This window comes from Carassius gibelio, chromosome B5, assembly GCF_023724105.1.
Source record: "Carassius gibelio isolate Cgi1373 ecotype wild population from Czech Republic chromosome B5, carGib1.2-hapl.c, whole genome shotgun sequence".
Taxonomy (NCBI): Eukaryota; Metazoa; Chordata; class Actinopteri; order Cypriniformes; family Cyprinidae; genus Carassius; species Carassius gibelio.
In genome coordinates this window covers 24,756,384-24,777,223 of record NC_068400.1, presented here as the reverse complement: position 1 = coordinate 24,777,223, position 20,840 = coordinate 24,756,384, and the positions used below count along the sequence as shown (strand labels likewise).

The window sequence follows — 20,840 nt, the reverse complement described above, 5'->3', positions numbered from 1 at the left end:
TATCTGCTCTTTATATGCCTTCCATGTTTTTACATGTTTTGTAGTCACGTGCTTGAATGCCCAATTAAACGATACAACTGTGGAGCAATCATACAATGGAGATAAAGCTGGATTGTGAAATGAACGGGTTCCTTATTCTTGACACCTGGGGAATCAAATGCAGAAATGGCTTTTAAAAAGGACAGTTCTCTGGGGAACTTTTAAGATGAAGCCAAGTTCTTGTCAAGGGTCACTCCATAAGGAAAAGGCTTTGAAATGGGCAAGTTCCCCCATACAAAATATGACAAATGGGGCACATTCTATGAAGATGGATGGAGATTCTTTTGAGTGATTTATGAGTATCTATCTATCTATCTATCTACACTCATATAAAAATGCTGGGTTAAATACAACCCAGCTCTGGGAAAAATATGGACAAACCAAGCAATGGGGTTAAATGTTTAACCCAACCTTCTGGGCAGTAACCCAGACCCAGCACTGGGTTGTATTTAACCCAGAATTTTTTTTTTTTATCTCATCTCTCCGTCCAGCAAAACTAAAGAAGACTGTTCTAAATTGACCCATGCTTTTCACTGACTGTTGCAGTTGTGTAAACCAGAGGCAAGTTTACCACTTTGTAGAATAAAACAATATCTTTAAGTCTATTTCTGTCTTCATGCCTCTGTCTGTCGTTTCCATTCTGTATCTGTTTGAGAGGATTGTTTACTAACCTACATAACTTGGTTGGTTTCATATTCTATTTAGGAAATAAGTACACATCTGTGATTTATGGAGTGTTTGTCTATGTGCACATTTGGAATCCAGAAACACGTTTTGTTCTGAAGATCAGATAGAAGGATAGTCAGCAATCCTGTACTTATTTATCATATCATCTCTCTTCTAATCACGCACATTACTCGAGTAGTTCTGTGTTAGTAGTGGATCTCGTTAGGCTATTTTGTGTTGGAAACCCACAGTTGTTTTACCAGTTTGTGAACATTCCATTTCTGTTTTATTTTTTAGCCAGGCAAGGACATCTCTCCGTATTCAAGGTACAGTACAGTATGACAACATAAATTCTGTTACATTCTGTTACTTATGCATGCTATTTTGATAAATGCATCCTTTCTCTTAGATCAAATGTGAAATGAAATTTATCTCCTCTTGTAAGGTATGTCTATGTGACACTGGGATGATTTATCCTTGCTATCGTAGCAATGGGTCCAGTTTATTGCTGTTCTTCAGTGCCATACTTCTGCTGCCGATCTGCTGTCTACACCCAATGCATATTCATTATGGGACATTAGGACTGCAGATGTGTTGGAGACCTGATGGCACTTGTACGAGTTACCAGTTATACTGTCTAAGAGACACCAGCCTTCAGGTATTTCTAAAAAAATAAATAAAATTAACTATATATGAAAACATCCGATCTGACTCTATTGAGAGCTCTTGTTTTATTTCTAACAGACTCTTACTGGCCACATCTGCTGTCATGTTGATGACCGAGAGGGTTTCTTCTGTAGCACTTGATCTGCAGGAGGGAACAGTCACTAGCACCTTTCAAAACAGCAGTTGGGGTCTATCCGTCTTTATACCATTTCTAAGCTATTTGCTTAATTTTCCTGCTCTTCTTGGGGGACCACTTTGCAGTTTGAACACTTTTGTGGAGTCTGTTAGGCAAATGAGTGTGACTTCACCATTGGTTTCATATTTAGGGAGGCTTACATCAAAGATGTTGCAAGTTGTAGTTTTAGTGTGGATTAAATATGCTCTCAAAGAGCTCTTAAAATCAATCACATTCAAAGTAAACAGCCCTTGCGTTTGTCAAAACATAATTTGGATCTGGGTCCTGTCACTGCTACTTAAGATGAATTATTATGCACTCTGGAAGGTCAGCGAGTGTGTTAATGCTGCAGGCATGGGATTCCATGGGTACAGTCACAGTGGAAAATCATAATGGGATGGGTTTTCTAATGGCAGTCCATGGGTGCCAGAAGCGTCAGGCCGTCCTTCAGTGTTTGTGCCCCAGTGGAACAGAACCACAGTGGCGTGGCTTCGAAGAATGATCTTCAAAAGGTCCAACAGATCTCCACTGTTTATGACCTTTGGGTTCTCAGACCATCTGATCTTCACCAGGAAAAAAAATTATTTTAAAGATTGTTGTTTTACAGAATATCACAGTTATATATGACATGAGAATAAGATCGAAGTTAGAAAGAACATATAAAGGAAAATATAATTATATTTTCATGATTTTTTCCTTCTCAAACCTTGTCTGTGGTCTAAACACCCCTGGCCAAATGCCCCCAGAGGGCATCACTTCCCACTTTGATAATTACTGTAGTTACCATGTTCTGAAGATCACATCCTTTCTTTTCTTTTCTTTCATTTAATTTGTTAAGGTATTAAAGGTACATCCGTTTACTTTATTTGATTTATGGTTAGTTTTGGAAGCTGTAGGTCGAGGTATATATTTTTTTGTACGCATTTTATCCCCATTTTTGGTTAGTGAAGAAGATGAGGAGAGCTTTTGTTGTTGAATTCTTTTCTTTTACTCGGATAGATTATTTAGTGCTCCTCCTGTTAGTCAGCTGCTGTTTTGTTTGTTGTTTTAGCCAGGCCCTCTCCTAAAGACATTTATTGCTTCCCATCATGCTTTTCTAAATAATTTCTTTAAGTGGTCAAACTAAGTGGTGGTTGCATTTTCTGGAGCAGAGGACTGGGGTGATTCCTCCACTGTTTTTTTTTTCTTCATAACTTTCAGTTACCCAACACTGGAATGGGAAAAGGGATAAACATGGTTGAATAAAATTATATTTGGACTTTATATCTAAAAATGACCTCAACTTAGCACCAGCAAGCTTGTGAGCTAGACAGTTGGCATCAGCTAGCAATATTTACTTATTTTCAGTATGGTTATGAAGAAACATTCTTATCCGCCTACTCAGCCAGTTAATCCAAGCAATATGATAATTTATACTGTTGATAAACAATATAAAAACAGACGTCACACAGGGCTAAATGCGTAGCATTTTAATATATATATTTTCAAATTAAAGTTATTTGGTTTTCTTTTTTTTTTAAATTTTCTTTTTTATTTAGATTTTACTAAGTAAATATTGAATAAATGCATTTGATTAGTAAACCAAATTCAAAATTAACGTTTCAATTTCAAATGTCAATTTCTAATACGAGAGAGGCGTGGTGGCTTTGGCGATCAGAACTCATCAATCTACTTCACAGCAAATCACGGCCCCCTCCCGATGGTTAATAGGGCCCTGCTGCCATCTAGTGATGAGAGAGAGAGAGAGAGAGAGAGAGAGAGAGAGAGAGAGACCGTTGAGTAGCAGCAGCAACAAGATGAGCTCCTGATTATTTAACTTTCAATGTTATTTTAAAACAAGACAGACATTGAGTTCTGACAAATTTTAAACAAGAAAAAACAACAGAAGACAATCATGAGAGCAAAAGGGCCACGTACTACACAACTGCCACAGAGAGAAGAGCTCTCAAACTGAGACGCTTCAAGAACAAAGACCTGGATGAATTTATCCATGGACTAAACCCTCAGAGAAACAAAGGAGAATATCAGACATCAAGCAGAAACAAATAAGGAAGAGTCCTTGAAAGTAAGGAAAGAACAATTTTTGAAACAATCAGTAATTTAATTTAATTTACTTCAGGAAGAATATTTTGGAAGGTTTTTGGCAGCGTCAATGAGGATGGTCATTTTGGTCTTGTACTGTTTATGCACATATTTCGATAAATATTTTAATATTGTGGACATTTTGATCAATATTTGTATATAGTTTACAGAAAAACTCTCAAAAACGAACAAAAAGACCGTTATTTCAGTTATTTGTTTACATTCTTAAATCAGCAATGGCTGCAGCATTGTTTGCTGACTATGACCGCAGTTCAATGACCTGCTCCTCTACATTGAGAACAGCTCCTTATGGCATATGGCTTGAAGAGATGATCTTCTAAATAGCATGAAGGAACAACTACTTCATGATTTATCTTCCAAAGGATCTCATGCTAAACACTTAACCTGTCTAGAGACCGCAACTGACGATCACCAGTCACCTGCAGTGGACGAGCCTCACTCTTCATCAGTTCCTCACAGCGCCGCTCCACACAACTCCACCCAAGCAGAAGCTCTAATGGAAAATATGTAAACGAGAAACTCTTGTTTCCAAAAATGAAACCACAGAAATGTGGTGCCCAAACCATAGCAAGGCTCTTCAGATCTTATCTGATAAAAATCTGAATGAAACGTACAAGCACATCATAATCCACACAGGGGCAAATGGAGTGATGTGCCCTTTCAGGTGATCCATGGAAACAACGTAGAACTTTCCAGAACCAGTGCACTCATTCCAAGTGTTCACCTGGCATAGCATAAGACATCCGGCCTCATCATATGAATGACTATCTACACCTTAACAAGAAAGGTGCTGAACTCCATCAGATAAGACACCTGCTCAACGTCCTCTGCTCCAGACTTGTTAAATAATGTACAAGAGTAATATTCACACACACTTCACTAGATATTTTAAGTTAAGTTAAGTTTAAAATTAGCTGTTGGAATATACATACTTAAATGGCACAAGGATAATCTAAAACACCTGATTAAAACGGTCAAAACTGAAAAATCACTGATTTGGCCACAGAGTAATCTCTACCTCTGTGCTGTTTATATTCCGCTTCATGATTCTCCCTACTACCAAGAAGAGAGCTTTCTCCAGCTGCAAAGAGACATCCTGCACTTTCAATCCAAAGGAAATATTCTCATTTGTGGTTTACCTAAATGCAAGGACTGGGAGTGAAATTGATTATATAAATACCACAGATAATGCTCACATTTTTGGCGACATTGTGTCTCAGTCAACACCAGTCATTACTCCGAGAGCCAGCTGTGACAATGTAATCAACATAAATGGGAAGCAGATGTTAAAGCTTTGTAAAGGTCTAGGGCTGTACATCATAAATGGCAGAACCAGGGGAGATTCTTTTGTTAGATTAACTTACTGCTCCAAATTAGGAGCCAGCGTAGTCGATTATTCAATTACAGACATTGACCTATATTTTATTAACAACTTTACAGTTAGACCTCAACTTCCCAGTTCTGACCACTCCAAAACAGTCCTTTCCCCCTCAAACATGAAAAACTGTTCCCACTTAAAACCAAAACTCAACTGGAACCAATCTAACGCTGAACAATTCAAAGAAAACACGAGCAGCACTGCAATACTAAAAATACTGGACGACTTTATGTCCACAAATTTCACTCCAGATAATAACGGAATAAACTCAGCAACGTCTGTTCTTAATTATATATTTCAAACTTTTGCCACTATATCTAACATTAAACAACCAAACAAACATAGATTAAACAAACCAAAAATAAAAAAGAATATGTGGTTTGATAATGAATGCAAATGTCTCAGGAAAGAACTTTGACAACTTGCTAACAAAAAAAAAAAAAAACGTAAAGAACCGGCCAATCAGACGCTACGCCTTGCCTACTCCAGCTGCTTGAAAAATTAAAAAATCTTATTTGTAACAAAAGAGATCAATATTATGAAGCTAAAATTGATGAAATCGATCAATAAATAGACCAAAACAATTTCTGGAATCTAAAAAAAAAAAATGTGAAAGCCCCAAATCAGACACATTTCCCCAGAGCCACACAGTCTGGAGCACTTACTTTAAAACTCTTTATCAAACACAAGAATCAGACCTCAACCAGCCCCAAACTAAAACACAGAGAAAACTAGATGATATGAAGAAATGATATGGCAGATGATATGGCATGGTCTGAAGGACTGATCACACTGAAATATATAAAAAAAGGAGATAAACTGGATCCCAGTAATTACTGTCTGTGTGGGCAGTAACCTAGCAAAACTGTTGTGCAATATAATAAACAGCCGAACATTCCTCACAAGACACAACATCCTAAATAAATCACAAATTGGCTTTTTACCAAAACAAGGTACATCTATTCTCTTCACACTCAAAAAAAAAAAAAAAAAAAGCTTTCGACTCTTATTTGGCACAAAGGTTTACTATACAAATGATTACAAATTGGCATTGGTGGAAAAACATTTGATGTTATCACATCCATGTATAAAAACAGTAAATGCGCGAACAGCGTTGTTCCAGCAGGGTCGTGGAGCGAGGCAGGGATGCAGTCTGAGCCCAACACTGTTTAACATCTACATCAACGAGCTGGCAGAAGCTCTGGAGCGCTCCGGCAGCATCCCCGGCTCATTCTGCACGACTCTGAAGTCTAATGCCTGCTGTATGCAGACGACCTGGTTCTGCTGTCTCCCACAGCCGAGGGTCTCCAGCACAGCCTGGCCCTGCTGGAACAGTACTGGGGCACTGACGGTCAACCTGGGCAAAACCAGGGTCATGGTGTTCCAGAAGAAGGCCAGGTCTCAGGGAAACAGATACCAGTTCAGATACTACGGAAGTCCTCGAGCACAGCAGCAGTTACTAGCTGGGCATCCAGATCTCAGCATCAGGGGGCTTCAGTCTGGCTGTGAAGGGCTTGAATGAGAAGACACGGAGGGCATTTTATGCTATAAAAGCACGATTTGGCCAATTAAAACTACCAATTAGAACATGGATTAAATCATATCACGCAACCATCAAACCAATCCTATGGGATTGAAATCTGGAGACCAATATTCACATTTGAAAACTGGGAAAAAAGTTGAATAGAAAAAACACAACTGGAATTTGCCAAAAACATCCAGAGGGTAAGCTGAAGCACTTCTAATACTGCCTGCAGGGCTGAACTGGGCTTATACCCCTTAAACATTGAAATGAAAAAGAGCTGTTCAGTTCTATCATCACCTGACTCAATTTGACACTGAATCTGTTCAATATAAAGCCCTCATCGCCAATGAATCCCCCCACAGTGTCTCATCCTCTAAATACACTCGTGCTTCAACTAATGAACTCAAACTGAGTCGGACTCCAATCACAACCCCAAAATTCATAAACAAACTGCAAAAATCTGAAGTATAATTTTGATGAAAAATTACAAAATGAATTTGACCTCCAAACCATACTCCAGTGTTATTCGGCCCTAAACAGAACCACAAAATTGGCAAATTACTTATCAATCAAGCAATTAAAAGAAAGACAAATCCTTTCAAAATATCGACTCGTTGATCATGATTTGGAAATAGAGATAGGTAGACGTGAAATATCCTGGATAGCGAGAGAACAGAGACTATGTAAACACTGTGAGCTGAATCAGAGAAACACTTCCTTCTCGTCTGCCCCAAATACAGCACTTCAACAGAAACATTCTTCCCACAATTTGAAGCATTGAATCGTTCATTCTTGTCTCTAAATGACTCAGAGAAACTACACTATATACTTGGAGAGAATGAGATGGCAGTCAAACTAGCTGCAAAATATTTATACACCGTAAACACCATATGAAATGGATAATTTATTGTATTAAACAGCATTATTTGATATTCTTGATTGTATATAATAATTACTATTATTAATATTAGAAATATCTGCTGTTATTTAATTTTTTTGTATTGTATTGTTTTGATCTATTTTTCTCTCATTCATTACTCATTGTCTCCTTTTATTTTGATGTAATCATATTTTCTATTTAATTCTGTATTTAAATGCTTTGGCAATACTGTAAGTCAAATGTCATGCCAATAAAGCAACTTAAACTTGAATTTGAACTTGATCTCTGAGGATCCTCCCCTTAAGCATGTGGGGGATTCCATGATTGCAGGTACATTTGGTGTCCGACGTCATTATTATTATTATTTTTTTCAAAAAGTTATATTTTTAATCATTTTAATTATTTGTTACTTATTGTTTATGAATAACATGATGTTAAAGTCAAAAACAATAATATAATATAATAATATTTAAAAAGTGTCTTAAATAGCTCAAAATCATGATTTCTTGTTGTCCGAATTAGTCAATGCATTTTTTCCATCACATATCAAAATATTTTACTGTACTTTTTGTAATATTTCATTCATTTTATTATAAAAGCCCTATAAACTAACTTAATTCTTAAAAAAACAACAACATGAAATTTTTCCTCTTATAAAAATGTTATCTCCCACAACTAAGTAAGATACAGGAAATGAGTGTGTGCTTTCTCTGTGAGAATAATCTAAAAAGTGTTATTTTGAAGAAGCTCAACGCTGTTACCACAATATCAAAACGAAAACGAAGTGTAATACTGATCACACATTGGGTTATTTAGGGTACTTTCACACTAGCACTTTTGGTGCGCACCCCGGTTCAGAGTTCGGTTCGTTTGGATGATGTGAACACTGTCTTCCGTACTCGGATGCGCACCCACGAACCATACCCGAGTCCGCTTAAAAACGGTGGTCTGGGGTACGCTTCATGTAAACTCTGGTACGATTCGCTGCTTATTTGAACGCAATCGTACCAAATCGCGGAAGTGAACCTCTTTTAAAGACAAATTATTTGACTTTCCTGATGAGCGTGACTGACGCACTGCACGCAGAGAGCTGTACATCTCATTTATGTTTGCCTTGAAAGTTTTTTAGAGCATTTTCTGTACATTCGTAAGACAGACGCAAGTGCCGTTATGTACCAAAGCTTTATAAACAAAACGAACAGTTCAAAAACATAATACATAAAAGAGCAGAGAGTAATTTTATACATTTGCTGCTTTCTCCTGTGCTGTCGTTACCAAGCAACGGGGTAAACAGCTGCTGGCTCGATGACGCAAGCGATCCGCGGTTTGGACTCAAATATTATAATATGAACACAGTACAGCGGGGGCAGGGGGAGGGGGGAGCAACCGAACTCGGGTTCGGACCAGACAAGTGCACCAAGTGTGAAAGCACCCTTAAAGGTCTTTTAATCATGATTTCATTAGTGCCATGTGTTTTTATCATTTATACTAGCAAGTGGAGGTTTTGGCAAAAATAGAATAAAATTACCATCAAACTCTTTTACCAAGGTTACAATGCTGAGTAACAATGCTGACAATAGTGTAACATAATCTACAATCCAGAGGATAATTCTGTCAGTTCTGTTCCAGATGTTGGAAACTTATGATTCAAGAAGGACTTTTACTTTTATGATTTATTGTTATTTCTACACTGCCTAATTTGTCCGGAACAGAGTTGACAAACAATACCATAAAGACATCTTTTTATTTTATTTAATTAAAAGTAAAAAAGAAAAGAAAAAAGGAAGGAACTTGTGTTTGGCAGGCACTCAATCATTAAAATTGAATATGTTTTTAATAAGATACTGGAAATAATCTATTTTAGTGGACAGTTTTTTTCTTAACTCTACGAAATGTTGAATGTATCTCCAGTTATAGAATCACCCATGTAAAATAATAGGTTGATGATAATCACTGGATTCACAAATTATTTTTCACAATTCCCAGTGTAAACGTCCAGTGCTTCGCTTGACTGCATTATAGATAACATGCCAGTCTTTGGTGGTGCTTACTAGACAATAATTTTTTTTATTTTACAGGAAAATGTTTCACAGATGTGAAAAGAGATATTTTAAATACCTCAAATAGGCCTAAAAAAACAATGCTGTCAACAATATAATTCTTGCATGTAATTAAAGTTCTGAACAAATGTCTGAACCAATGACCTTTATTCCACTCACAGATCCTCTTAAACCCTGTCATTCAGAAATAAATCTCATCTGATTGACCTAAAAAATGATTTTTATACTGTTAATTAATTTATTGCTACTCAGAGGGAACATTCAAATAAATAGTAGTTCCCCGATTGTCGCTTGCAATTAAGGCAGTCTTGTCATCACCACAAATTCAGACACAGCGCACATAAACAGTCAAATCCATCCCCACAAACTATGACATGACTTACACAATAAACCACAGTAAAACACCGCTGTTTATCTTTGATACATGCATTTGGGGAAGTTCTAACACACTGAAATGCTATTACATTAACAGGATTCCACCATATATGGCACATTTATATCAGAACTGTCTGACAAGTAGACTAATAAAATCATCAGATGTGATATAAACAGTAAAAGTGTGTCTGTGTGTGTTTTTTATAAACCTGAACATTGAACAGAATTCTGGAACAAGACTTCAGTGCACACAATTATTTGTCTGGCTGTCATTTTGAGGTTCAAGGTTGCAAATTCTTTGTAAAACACATTTGCCAATATAAGCAGATTTCTTCATTTCTAAGGCATCTTTGTGATTCCAAAGCTGTGTGTGTGCACGCGTGTACGCCACACATACAGAGTAGACAGGAACTGCTCGACAAACTCACAGAAATGTGGTATTACGCAATGAAAAAACAAGACTCATTTAAACAGTGAGATATTTATCAGCACCTGATTAAAACCATGAACTCATCTCGTGGCTTTGTTCTTTGTGGGTTTCTGAAACAAAACGGTAGCCCAAAAAAGTATTTGGACACTAATGAATGTAAAAACATCAGTTAAAAGTGTATGAAAACAAATTAAATGTATTTTAATACAAATACACTTCATAGAAAGAAGTTTGTAACATTTTAATTAAAACAATGGGGGAAAAAATTACCTTAAGGATATTATTTGTTTGCAGATGCCACTTTTTTTGGAGCCACTGTATGAGCCTAATATGCACATGTAATTTGTAGTATCTGTAATGCGCACAAACTAAATCATTTGACTATTTACATTGCTTTCAGATACTTTTTTTTCAGATAAAGTAGTCATACATGAATGCTTGTTCTGTAAGTGATTAAATAATAAGCAGCTGCATCAGCAGTGCTTCTTCAATCATTTCCATGGGCAGAAAAACTTCTGAATGCTACATTTCTTGTCATGGTCTGCAAACATTTAGTGGCTTGAAAAGTGGCTACAATGGTGTCACAAGTGTTAAAGGGCTAGTTCACCCAAAAATAAAATGAGCCTGTGTTTTACTCACATCCTAGGTGTATCAGACTTTCTTCTTTCAGACCAGTGTTGGGTGTAACGCATTACTGTAACTAAATTACTTATCCACTGCAAAAGTAAAGTAAGGGGTAAATGCTCATTTTTAAGTAATTTAATTACAGTTACTTATAATGTACTTGCATTACATACACTAAATTATTCCAACAGTTCGAAAATTAATATTGAATTTGAAATCTAAATTTACAGTCTAAAGATAAAATTGAATGCAGTGTTTAACCCTCTGTGTGCCAGCTCATTCACTTTTTCCTGATTCACAGAGAAACTTTAAATACTCAGATACAGATAAGACTAAAATCAATCGAATCTAAAAAGGGAATCATTTTATTTGTGAATACTGACAATAACAACAAAACATTGTGCTTTTGCAAAATAAACAAAACAAACAGGGTGCACTTTCTGCCATGAGCAACTTTCTACACATCACAAACTCAGAGAAAATTTGACACCGAGACATGAGAAATAAAGCTTGTGTCTACTTTTAAATGAACAAATTAAAATCGAAAACTATTATTATCTGATTATGTAATCCTTATGAAACTAAGGCAAGGCACAGTCTTTCCCATATCTGAGCTCATTATATGCAGTCACCTGAGCGCAAACACAGATAAAAAAAAATAAACCTGTAAGGATTTTACTAGTTGGGCTTTTCCTGAACATCTTGCCAAACAGAAATGTACTAAACTCGTGAGACCAGCATATCTCAGAGGCGCGCTGCACATATGTCCTACATCATCCACCAAGAACGGCTTCGGTGTACGACAGATTACAGGAGTGAGAGAAAGTGTTTATTACATTTGAAATATAACCTTATGAAATATGTTTTTTCTTACAAAAATGCATTGATTCAATACAGGAGGCCTTTTATTCATGCTCTGGTGTAATGTGAGGCAAGTTTTATTATGGATGTGCGCTCTTTATTTGACGTCTTGTGGACTGTCCACCCACCACAATAACACTTAGAACAGCACAATTCTTTATATAACTACGATTGGATTCGTCTGAAAGAAGAAAGTCATATACACCTAGGATGCCTCGAAGGAGAGTAAGGATTTTCATTTTTGGGTGAACTAACCTTTTAACTAACATCTCTCTGTCTGGAAGTTATAGGGTGAGAGGTTGAGATAACAAAATGCCTATTGCTTTTTTGAAAAGTAATAATGTGGCTTTAAATAAACAAAAGTTCATGATATAACAAAAGTAAAACACTGGAATATTATCTTGTGTGGCTTTTAAACATCTGCACCGTCCGCCTTGAGTATTGGATGATCGGTAGTCTCAGTGCATGAATCTGGTAGTTTGAGTTTTTTCTTCTTCACCAGCCTGTCAACAAGCACCACGAAAACCCCGGACAGGACAAGGCAGAGGCCAGAGAAGTAGAAACTAGCGCTGAAGTCATGAGTCCAGTCCACCAGCCAGCCTGTGACACAGATACACAAAAGAAACATGAGACGGCTGACACAGACAAAGACAACACCTGCTGTTAGCGGTGTCTGTATCCTCCCAACTAAAACACCATCATAACAGTCTTTTAGGAACAAAAGAACTCAATAATAATAATAATAATAAAAAAATTCTACAGCCCCAAAAAAGTGCTCAGTTTAACTCAGTTTTCAGAACAAACAAGGGACTCGTGAACAACCATCACAAAACTAAAAACAGTTGTAGATCATCCATGTGACCACACAGTATTAAGAACCAAGAAAAGAAAAGAAAAAAATTATATGCATTGTGTATGATCTCTCTTATTTTGTTACAATTTTCACAGATTCGGCAAGGGGTTCACAAACTTCCGCATATATATTTATACACATTTAAACCGAAACATGCAGACTGTGCTTGTTAACAGAATGTTATCGTCCATTGCTGTGGACACTTATATAGCTTTTATCTTTATAGTTAGCTCTCTTGGAGTGAACACACCTTTAGTCTGACATGCGTGACAGTTAATAACACACACTGACCTGCAGCAGGTGGACCAACAAATCCTCCAGAGCTCCGTAACAGCATGAAGAGCCCTAGAGCGCTGTCAAAGCCCTCCAGTCCAACAATATCTACAATAGTAGTCACATGGATGGCCACCACGCAGCCGAACAGGAAGCCATAGAGTGAAGCAAAGACCAGGATACTCCAGTAACACTGTGCTATGGGAAGCAGAAGCAGAACCACCCCCAGAGCAGTGACCACCATGGTCAGCAGCTGCAGGTTTCTCACCAGCCGCAGGTTAGCCAGCCACCCGCATGCTAGTCTGCCCAGCAGGTCTGCCAATGCCAGCACTGACAGAATCGAGGCCGCCCAGTACTGTGTCATGCCCAAACTGCTGGCATAGGGCACCAGAAACAGAGGTGGGATGAAGAAACCCGCCGCCGCTAAGATGGCAAACACAATATATAGCAGCAACTCAGGCCTCTGTAGAAGGGACCACTGGAAAGTGCCTTTATTTGATGTTCTGCTTTCTTTAAACACCGGTTTGTCTTGGATAGAGGTTCTTGCAGCTGGGAGGGGTTTCATCAGAGCACCACACACACACAGATTCAGCTGAAGACCACCAATGATGAGTAGAGTCCCCTGCCAAGAATAGCTGTCGATAAGCCACTGGAACAATGGGCTGAATCCCATGGCAAAGACACACTCTCCAGAACTAGCGATCGCATAGGCAATGGGACGCCAGCGTCTGAAATAATGGCTGACCATGCTGTTAGCTGGTATCCAAGCAAATGAGACGCCAAGTCCTAGATCACAGAAAAGAAAACACACTGAGGTCAAATCATCACTAGACAACCAGGGAGAACTAGGAGCGCCACCAAATTAAGGAATCAATAATCAAAGTATTAATTAAAAACCAAAAATGCACACTATCAATAAAAAGTTTGGAGCTGGTATGATTTTTAATGTTTTTGAAAGAAGTCTCATATGATCAACAAGGCTGCATTTATTTGAGCCAAATACAGTAATACAATAATACAATTTTGTAATATATTATGTTATATGTATTATATTTTAAAATAATGTATTCCTGTGCTACAATAGTTGAATTTTAAGCAACTACAGTCGTCAGTGTCAAGTGACTAGCAGTCAAAAGTTTTTGAACAGTAAGATTCTTAATGTTTTTTTAAAGAAGTCTCTTCTGCTCAAAAGCCTGCATTTATTTGATATAAAGTACAGCAAAAACAGTAAAATGTTGAAATATTTTTTCTATTTAAAAAAACTGATTTCTTTTTTGATGTAATTTATTTCTGATTTCAAAGCTGAATTTTTTGCATAATCACTCCAGTCACATGATCCTTCAGAAATCATTTTGATATTCTGATTTGCTGATCAACAAAACATTTATTATTATTATTATTATTATTATGCTAATTATAATTTTTTCAGATTTCTTTGATGGATAAAGTTCAGAAGAACAGCATTTATCTAAAATACATGTCTTTTATAACATTATAAACATCTTTATCATCCCTCTCGATTAATTTAAAGCATCCTTGCAAAATAAAGAATTAATTTCAATAATTTCATTCCCACAAAATAAAAAATAAATAAAAAAAGATAAAAACCCTAAATCCAAGCTTTTGAATGGTATATTGTAAAATGTTACAAAAGCTTTTTATTTCAGATAAATGCTGATCTTTGGATATTTCTATTCATCAAAGAATCCGGATGTATTCAACGATTTTAAATACTGAAAATAATAATAATAAATGTCTCTTGAACAGCAATTTGGCATATTCAAATGATTTCTGAAGGATGTGACACTGAAGATTTGAGTAATGATGTTGAAAATGTAGTTTTGGTTACACGAATATATTACAATTTAAAATACATTCAAATAAAAAAGCAATTATTTTAAATAACACAAATATTTCACAATATTACAGTACTGCTTTGCAGTATTTTGGTTCAAATAAATGCAGGCTTGGTGAGCAGAGAAGAGACTTCTTTAAAAAAACATTTAAAAAAATCTTACTGTTCCCAAACTTTTGACTTGTAGTGCATAGAAATAAATAAATAAATGTATGTAAAAACACAACATATTAATATAACAATAAGATACCATGTTACTTTTAACACAATATAAGATTTTCATGCCCATGTATTACCAAAAAATTGTTTTATTAGTTAAAAAGAGCATTGTGTGCAATACTGCACTTCAGTATTGCATACCATATTTTCCGGACTATAAGTCGCACTTTTTTTCCACAGTTTGGCTGGTCCTGCGACTTATAGTCAGATGCGACTTATTTATCAAAATTAATTTGACATGAACCGAGAGAAATGAACTAAGAGAAAACATTACCATCTCCAGCCGCGAGAGGGCGCTCTATGCTGCTCAGCATTCCTGTAGTCTACACTGAAGACATAGAGCGCCCTCTCGCGGCTGTAGACGGTAATGTTTTCTCTTGGTTCTAAATAAATGCGACTTATAGTCCAGTACGACTTGTAATTTTTTTTTTCTCATCATGACCTATTTTTGGACTGATGCGACTAATATACTCAGGTATAGACGGTTTCATCGGGCGCACGCGCCTGGACCTAAGTTAACTTCCGGTCTGTGTTGTGTATATCGGTCTGGCTGCAGTGCCTTCTACAAAGGAAAAGGTGATGAGTAGACTGAAGTTGGGCTCAGGGGTGGTTGTGCTGCGGGGTGTGTTTCTCATACATTTATTTATTTTTGGAGACTCGCCACAATTTTAAAACTGATATTTTTTCAAAAAGGCTTCATTGAATAAACATGAGTAACGTTACTTACTGCACGTTTAATAATAATAATTCCTTACATTTATATGTTTAAATATCAAAACGAGGCACAGGTGTTTTTATATCGCTGTATTTCTGAAGGAAGACGTGCATGTTATATGCCTGATAAAGCAGCGTATGAGTGTACCAGCTCTGCTTTGTTTACAGCTGTTACTGGGGAAACCTCTATTTCTCGTGCTTTATCTCTATGCTTTAAAACATCTCCTGTTGGCAAATAATGAATTTGCATTTTCATTAAGTCCGCCTGATCCACGCACCAAACATTTAGTTTGTTATCAAAAAATATCTACTCTAGAGGGACTTGGCTGTTGTCATTGATTCTATTTGGAGTCTACCGGAAGTTAAGTTAGGTCCACAAAAGCGCTCATGCGCAGTAACGTTTGTTTATGTTGTTGCCGTTGAAACCGTCTATATAATACTCAGGTGCGACTTATAGTCCGAAAAATACGGTAATTACTGAAAACTAAACTTACCTTGGAGTACACCAATAGACAGATACATCCAAGGCAGGCTGAGGTCCAAAGAGGCGATAATCATTCCTGAGGTAGCCAGAAGCCCTCCGACCACGATAACCGTGCGATGGGACAGATGCATACTGAGAGCACTGGCCAGAGGAGCTAAACAGATGAGAAAAACATGTCTCACTATGCAGGTCTGCTGTCAGTTATCGGTTCTGAAAGTATTCATATGATTTCTGTTGATAACAATATGGAAAAGTACATGAAAGCATTCCTCACCTCCCAAATGAAACACAGCAATAGTGGTTGAGGTCACCCATGAGGTAGTACTGTTAAGGACATCATAGTGACTTTGGATTTCAAGGAAAAACAGACCAAAGTTTTTAAAAACCGCAGCGGTGAGGCCCATGATGAAGAAGGCTGAGGTGACCACGACCCAGCCATAGCCACCATCCGGCGGGTCGCTCAAGTACCTCTCCATGCTGAGACCGCCAGTCGGCTCTCACCTTCTGTAAATCATCATCACAGATTTTCAGCATTAGGGTATGTGACCTTTTACCAGTGTTCTTTTAGTATCATTTAAGTACTGCTACAGTGTTTATTCATATTTTGAATTAGCTTTTATTTATATATTTGTTTCATTTTACAGTTTTAATCATCTTTTTTTTTTTTTTTTTTTTAAACTTTGATACATTTTTTGGGGGGGAATTATTTGAGGACTAGAAAAGGATTTAAATATTTTGTAACATTACACATTTCTGTACCATCAGTTTCAAACAATTTAATACATCCTTGATGAAAAAAAAAACTTTCTTCTTTTTTTTATATAAATTGTACTGATCCCAAACTTTGGGTTGAGTGGTTATGCATTTACACAATACTGTATCTAAAATGTTTCAACAAAATAATACTGAAATTATAATTTTTTTTTTTTTAGAAGTTGAAATCAACATGAGAAACCATTTGTAATGCATCTGCGTCAGCACCTTTTCAGCCTGTTTCACACCTTACTATGCAAATTAACATGTTGTGACAAAAAACAACAACAACAAAGTCCAACATTTAAAGATTGCATAAAACCAGTAATTAAAAAAATTCTAACTGCTAAACTTTTATTCAATACCTATCCGCTCTTTGAAACAGCACAAAGAAACACAAGCAGTAACCAAGAAGACAGATCTAACAGGAACCACTGCTGACAATGGAAATATGTAGCAAATGCCAGAAATAATAAGATCTTGTGCGTCAACAGCATGACCCACAAAGCCTGCTCCATTGCCCAGCCCTGCCTGATGTGATCATGGACTAAGCCAGTCTTTCACTGCCGCTGACTTTACGCCATTAGCAGCAGACAAACATACTCATGTTTCAGCATAGTTCATGACAGCTTTGTCCTTGACTTGTTTTCTCACCCATAATACAGGTTGACGTATTAAAGAAGCGATCAAACTGTCAGCAGCCTCCAAACACTTATAGAACCATGTGATGTCCAAATAAAAGGTTACTTAATATCATTCAGTTTAATCAATTCAGGAGCTAGGAATGTGACCATTTTCACCTTTCCAAACAACTTGCTTCCCTGCTGACAGAATCGAGTCTTATCTTTTAATCCACTCAGTTCTATTACTGTATGGATATGTGTTGATGCAGACTCTGACAGTATCTATAGGACTGGGTGTAAAGAGTAAATACAGGCACTCCTGAGGTTTAAAGGGAAAAGTCATGTATTTCATCATGTATCTGCTCTGCACTATTGTTGCATACATCCAAAATGTCAGGAACCTGTCTGCATCAGCATCTAGTTGTTGCATGCTGAATCACGGTCTTCAAATACAGACTCATAAAACTAGCAGTGTTGTGTTCATCAATTCCATTGATACAAAGAACCATTACGTAACAATGGCAGATTTTTTTTATTTGTATTAATTAAACTATGCAATAAACTGTTTAACTAGCCTATGTTTAATAAAATGCAGTAATTTTCAGTTTAGAGAATAACTGCAAATTTTCATGTATTTACAAGTGAACTGGAATTATATAGCACTGTCGAAAATCACAGGAAATAAGTGTAAATATTACAGGACGCAAAGTTAACTTCATTCAAAATGGCAATAATTTTATATTTTTGCTATAGCTGTTTAGTAAACAAGTGGGTACAATAAAACCCCACTGACATATATTCATTGTGCCATTTTAGTCTTACATCCGTATAGTTTATATACATTTTTATTTAAGTTTTAGTTTTAACTATCTGAGTACATCAAGGTAAACTATGAAACATGATTCCCTGGTAAATAATCAAAAAATTACCAATGGAAGAGAATAGAATCAATAGAAGTGTTTTTATATATTATTTCAAACTAAAACGTTTCGTTTATATTGTTTATTTTTAGCTATATTAACCCTGACTAAGACTCAGCTCTATGATGAAGGTAGATTTTATCTGAAAGACTTAATGTTGTTCTTAGGACAGGAGTAAGGTATTCTTCAGGAATAACAAGGAAGTATGCACTGGTGTACTATTATACATAAATGGTTATTTAAAAATAAACCCAAATATTCATTGGACTAAAATGTTTGGCAACAAACCCGGTTCCTTATATATTCTGCATAGCTTATCATATGCCAGTGTTTGTGAATTGTTAATCGTTTTTCGACTGCTTTTCTGCTAGATAATTCTCTATCAAGGGTTAATGATGCACGTGCTTTCGTTGTCTTAAAATAAAATCCTGCTCTATATCTGTGTAGGGAGATTACTTACTCCAGAGGTGCGACCAGCCTGTTCTCTTGTCCTGTCCTCCCTCGGTCAAGTCCTCCTAATGTTGTTCATCGCGGGACACAGCACAACATTTGCAGCAGTGTTCTGAGGCCGCTGATAAAAGCTCTATTTATAAACTCGCAAGACGCTGGCCACACCCCTTCCGACCTCCTGCCCAACGCGCTTCCAGATGGCAAGCCGGATTTACATTCATTCCTTTAACGCTATGCTTCTGTCAGTGTGTGTATGGTAGTCTCAAGACTCACTCAATGCGATTCATAAAATATTCATCACAGTCAGGGCTTGCTATAGAGATGAAGTTTGCTACTGAGATTAAGCTATGATTTATAGTACCCCATGAGTGTATTAGCACTGTATTGTTTGCTTTTGGATTCTGATAAAGTGCTTGGACCAAGAACTGGTGGACTTATCAAGCAGATTAAGAAGCAACAAATCAATTAATTCCCTATGGACAAGCCCATATCCATCTAATCATTCTTTTTTGTTTGCACCCTTCTGGTAGCTTTCAGCTTTCGCTTTCTGTAAATTGTACAGTTGTGTATAGTGATATGACTCAGCACCCAAAATGCTATCAAAAACCCCTAACGCAGTCTCCATTCTTCACGAAAGATGGATAAAAAGGTGCGCACGAAACATAAACCTTAAAAAAATTATATATGACCATTGCAAATCCTGGCCAAATCACAGATATGGCGATTTGCATTGTACTGGTGGGATATTTGTGGGGAATTTTTATTTGACAAATTACAGACATTTATTTGCATTTATTACCAATGACAAGAGGTCATCAGGTAATACTAATCACATTCGAAAAGCACTAAAGACAGATTTCTCCAATCTCCATTATATTTTGTTTTCTGTGACCCGTTCTGGATCAAATCCAAAGATTACTGATTTTGTCTTGGTATCTCTGTTTGCTATTATATTCACTGCCTTTACTTTGTCCCTTTAATGGCCATAAACATGGCAGATGAGTGGAAAAGTCTTGTGACTGTAAAAGATCCATACTAGGCTATTGATTTTACTTAAGCAGTAAAAGACTTGCCATATTTCATTCTCTCAGGCATATTTTTCTTCTGACTGATTTCACTGATGTTTATGCAACAATTTCAAATGACACTGCAGCCACTTAGTGTAAAAGAAAACTGAATGTTTGCATTAAACATCCCTTTGTCTATTCCTTAGTACAGTATCATGGAGTATCCAAGTCACACATCTTATTAATACAGAAAAGGATGATGGATGTCCATCGAACCACCCTAACCTGGTCAATAAATCTTTAATAATGTTGTAATATAAATTCCACACCCATTTCTTTAAAACATCAGCTGGTTGTGTAAGAGATTCGAGCCATGAATCAACTTCCTGACAGATTTCACAGTCATTTAAACATATTAGTGTTACAATCTCTAGCTGTATATTACACAAATGTGCAATTATTAATTCGCTGAAAGGAATTTACACAAAAACAAAAGACCAAATAATTACAGTACATCAGTACATAGTTGTTTGTACTGTTCTGAACGGCATTAGACTGGTTACACTGTCAGCATATAAAACGTAGGATGCTGCTTATGTTTCACATGGCAAAAAACTGTACTCTACAAGACAGTTAGTGATAGCCTAATCTGAGCTAGTTTTAATTTCAAACTATGGGGGGCGTTTAATAGTAACTGGCATTATAAATCAACTCAAGTTTTTTTATTTTATTAGAAAAGCTTATTATGAGGTGCAAATGCGTTCAGATGAGTCATTCTATATCGAAGTGATTCAAAATAAGACTATGTGAATGCCAAAATTGGGGGAAATTACTGGTACATACATAATGATAGGAGAATGTGTGACATGCAAGCTCATTATGTTTTTTTATAAACAGGCTTTAATTG

General features: G+C 36.6%; 1 protein-coding gene and 1 pseudogene across 1 annotated transcript; one reads left to right on the top strand and one right to left on the bottom strand.

Moving 5' to 3' along the window:
* The first annotated feature begins 426 nt into the window (after positions 1-426).
* On the top strand, positions 427-2,304 carry LOC127958181 (ghrelin O-acyltransferase-like; annotated as a pseudogene).
* Positions 2,305-9,620: 7,316 nt separating this feature from the next.
* On the bottom strand, positions 9,621-19,096 carry LOC127958860 (monocarboxylate transporter 13). The gene is made up of 5 exons (XM_052557890.1): positions 18,937-19,096; positions 16,455-16,684; positions 16,191-16,334; positions 12,927-13,694; positions 9,621-12,382 (listed from the first exon to the last, which is right to left on the bottom strand). Exons 2-5 carry the CDS (start codon positions 16,654-16,656, stop codon positions 12,195-12,197), a joined length of 1,302 nt encoding a protein of 433 aa, XP_052413850.1. The 5' UTR covers positions 16,657-16,684; positions 18,937-19,096; the 3' UTR covers positions 9,621-12,194.
* Between the last annotated feature and the right edge of the window lie 1,744 nt (positions 19,097-20,840).

Bases quoted from the DNA above. Each gene is read 5' to 3' on its own strand.
- LOC127958860 (XM_052557890.1), bottom strand. From the start codon at position 16,656: ATGGAGAGGTACTTGAGCGACCCGCCGGATGGTGGCTATGGCTGGGTC. The intron at 13,695-16,190 runs GTAAGTTTAGTT...TCTGTGATCTAG, and splicing joins GTCTATTGGTGTACTCCAAG to GACTTGGCGTCTCATTTGCT. The intron at 12,383-12,926 runs GTCAGTGTGTGT...TCTGTGTCACAG, and splicing joins TGTTGGTCCACCTGCTGCAG to GCTGGCTGGTGGACTGGACT.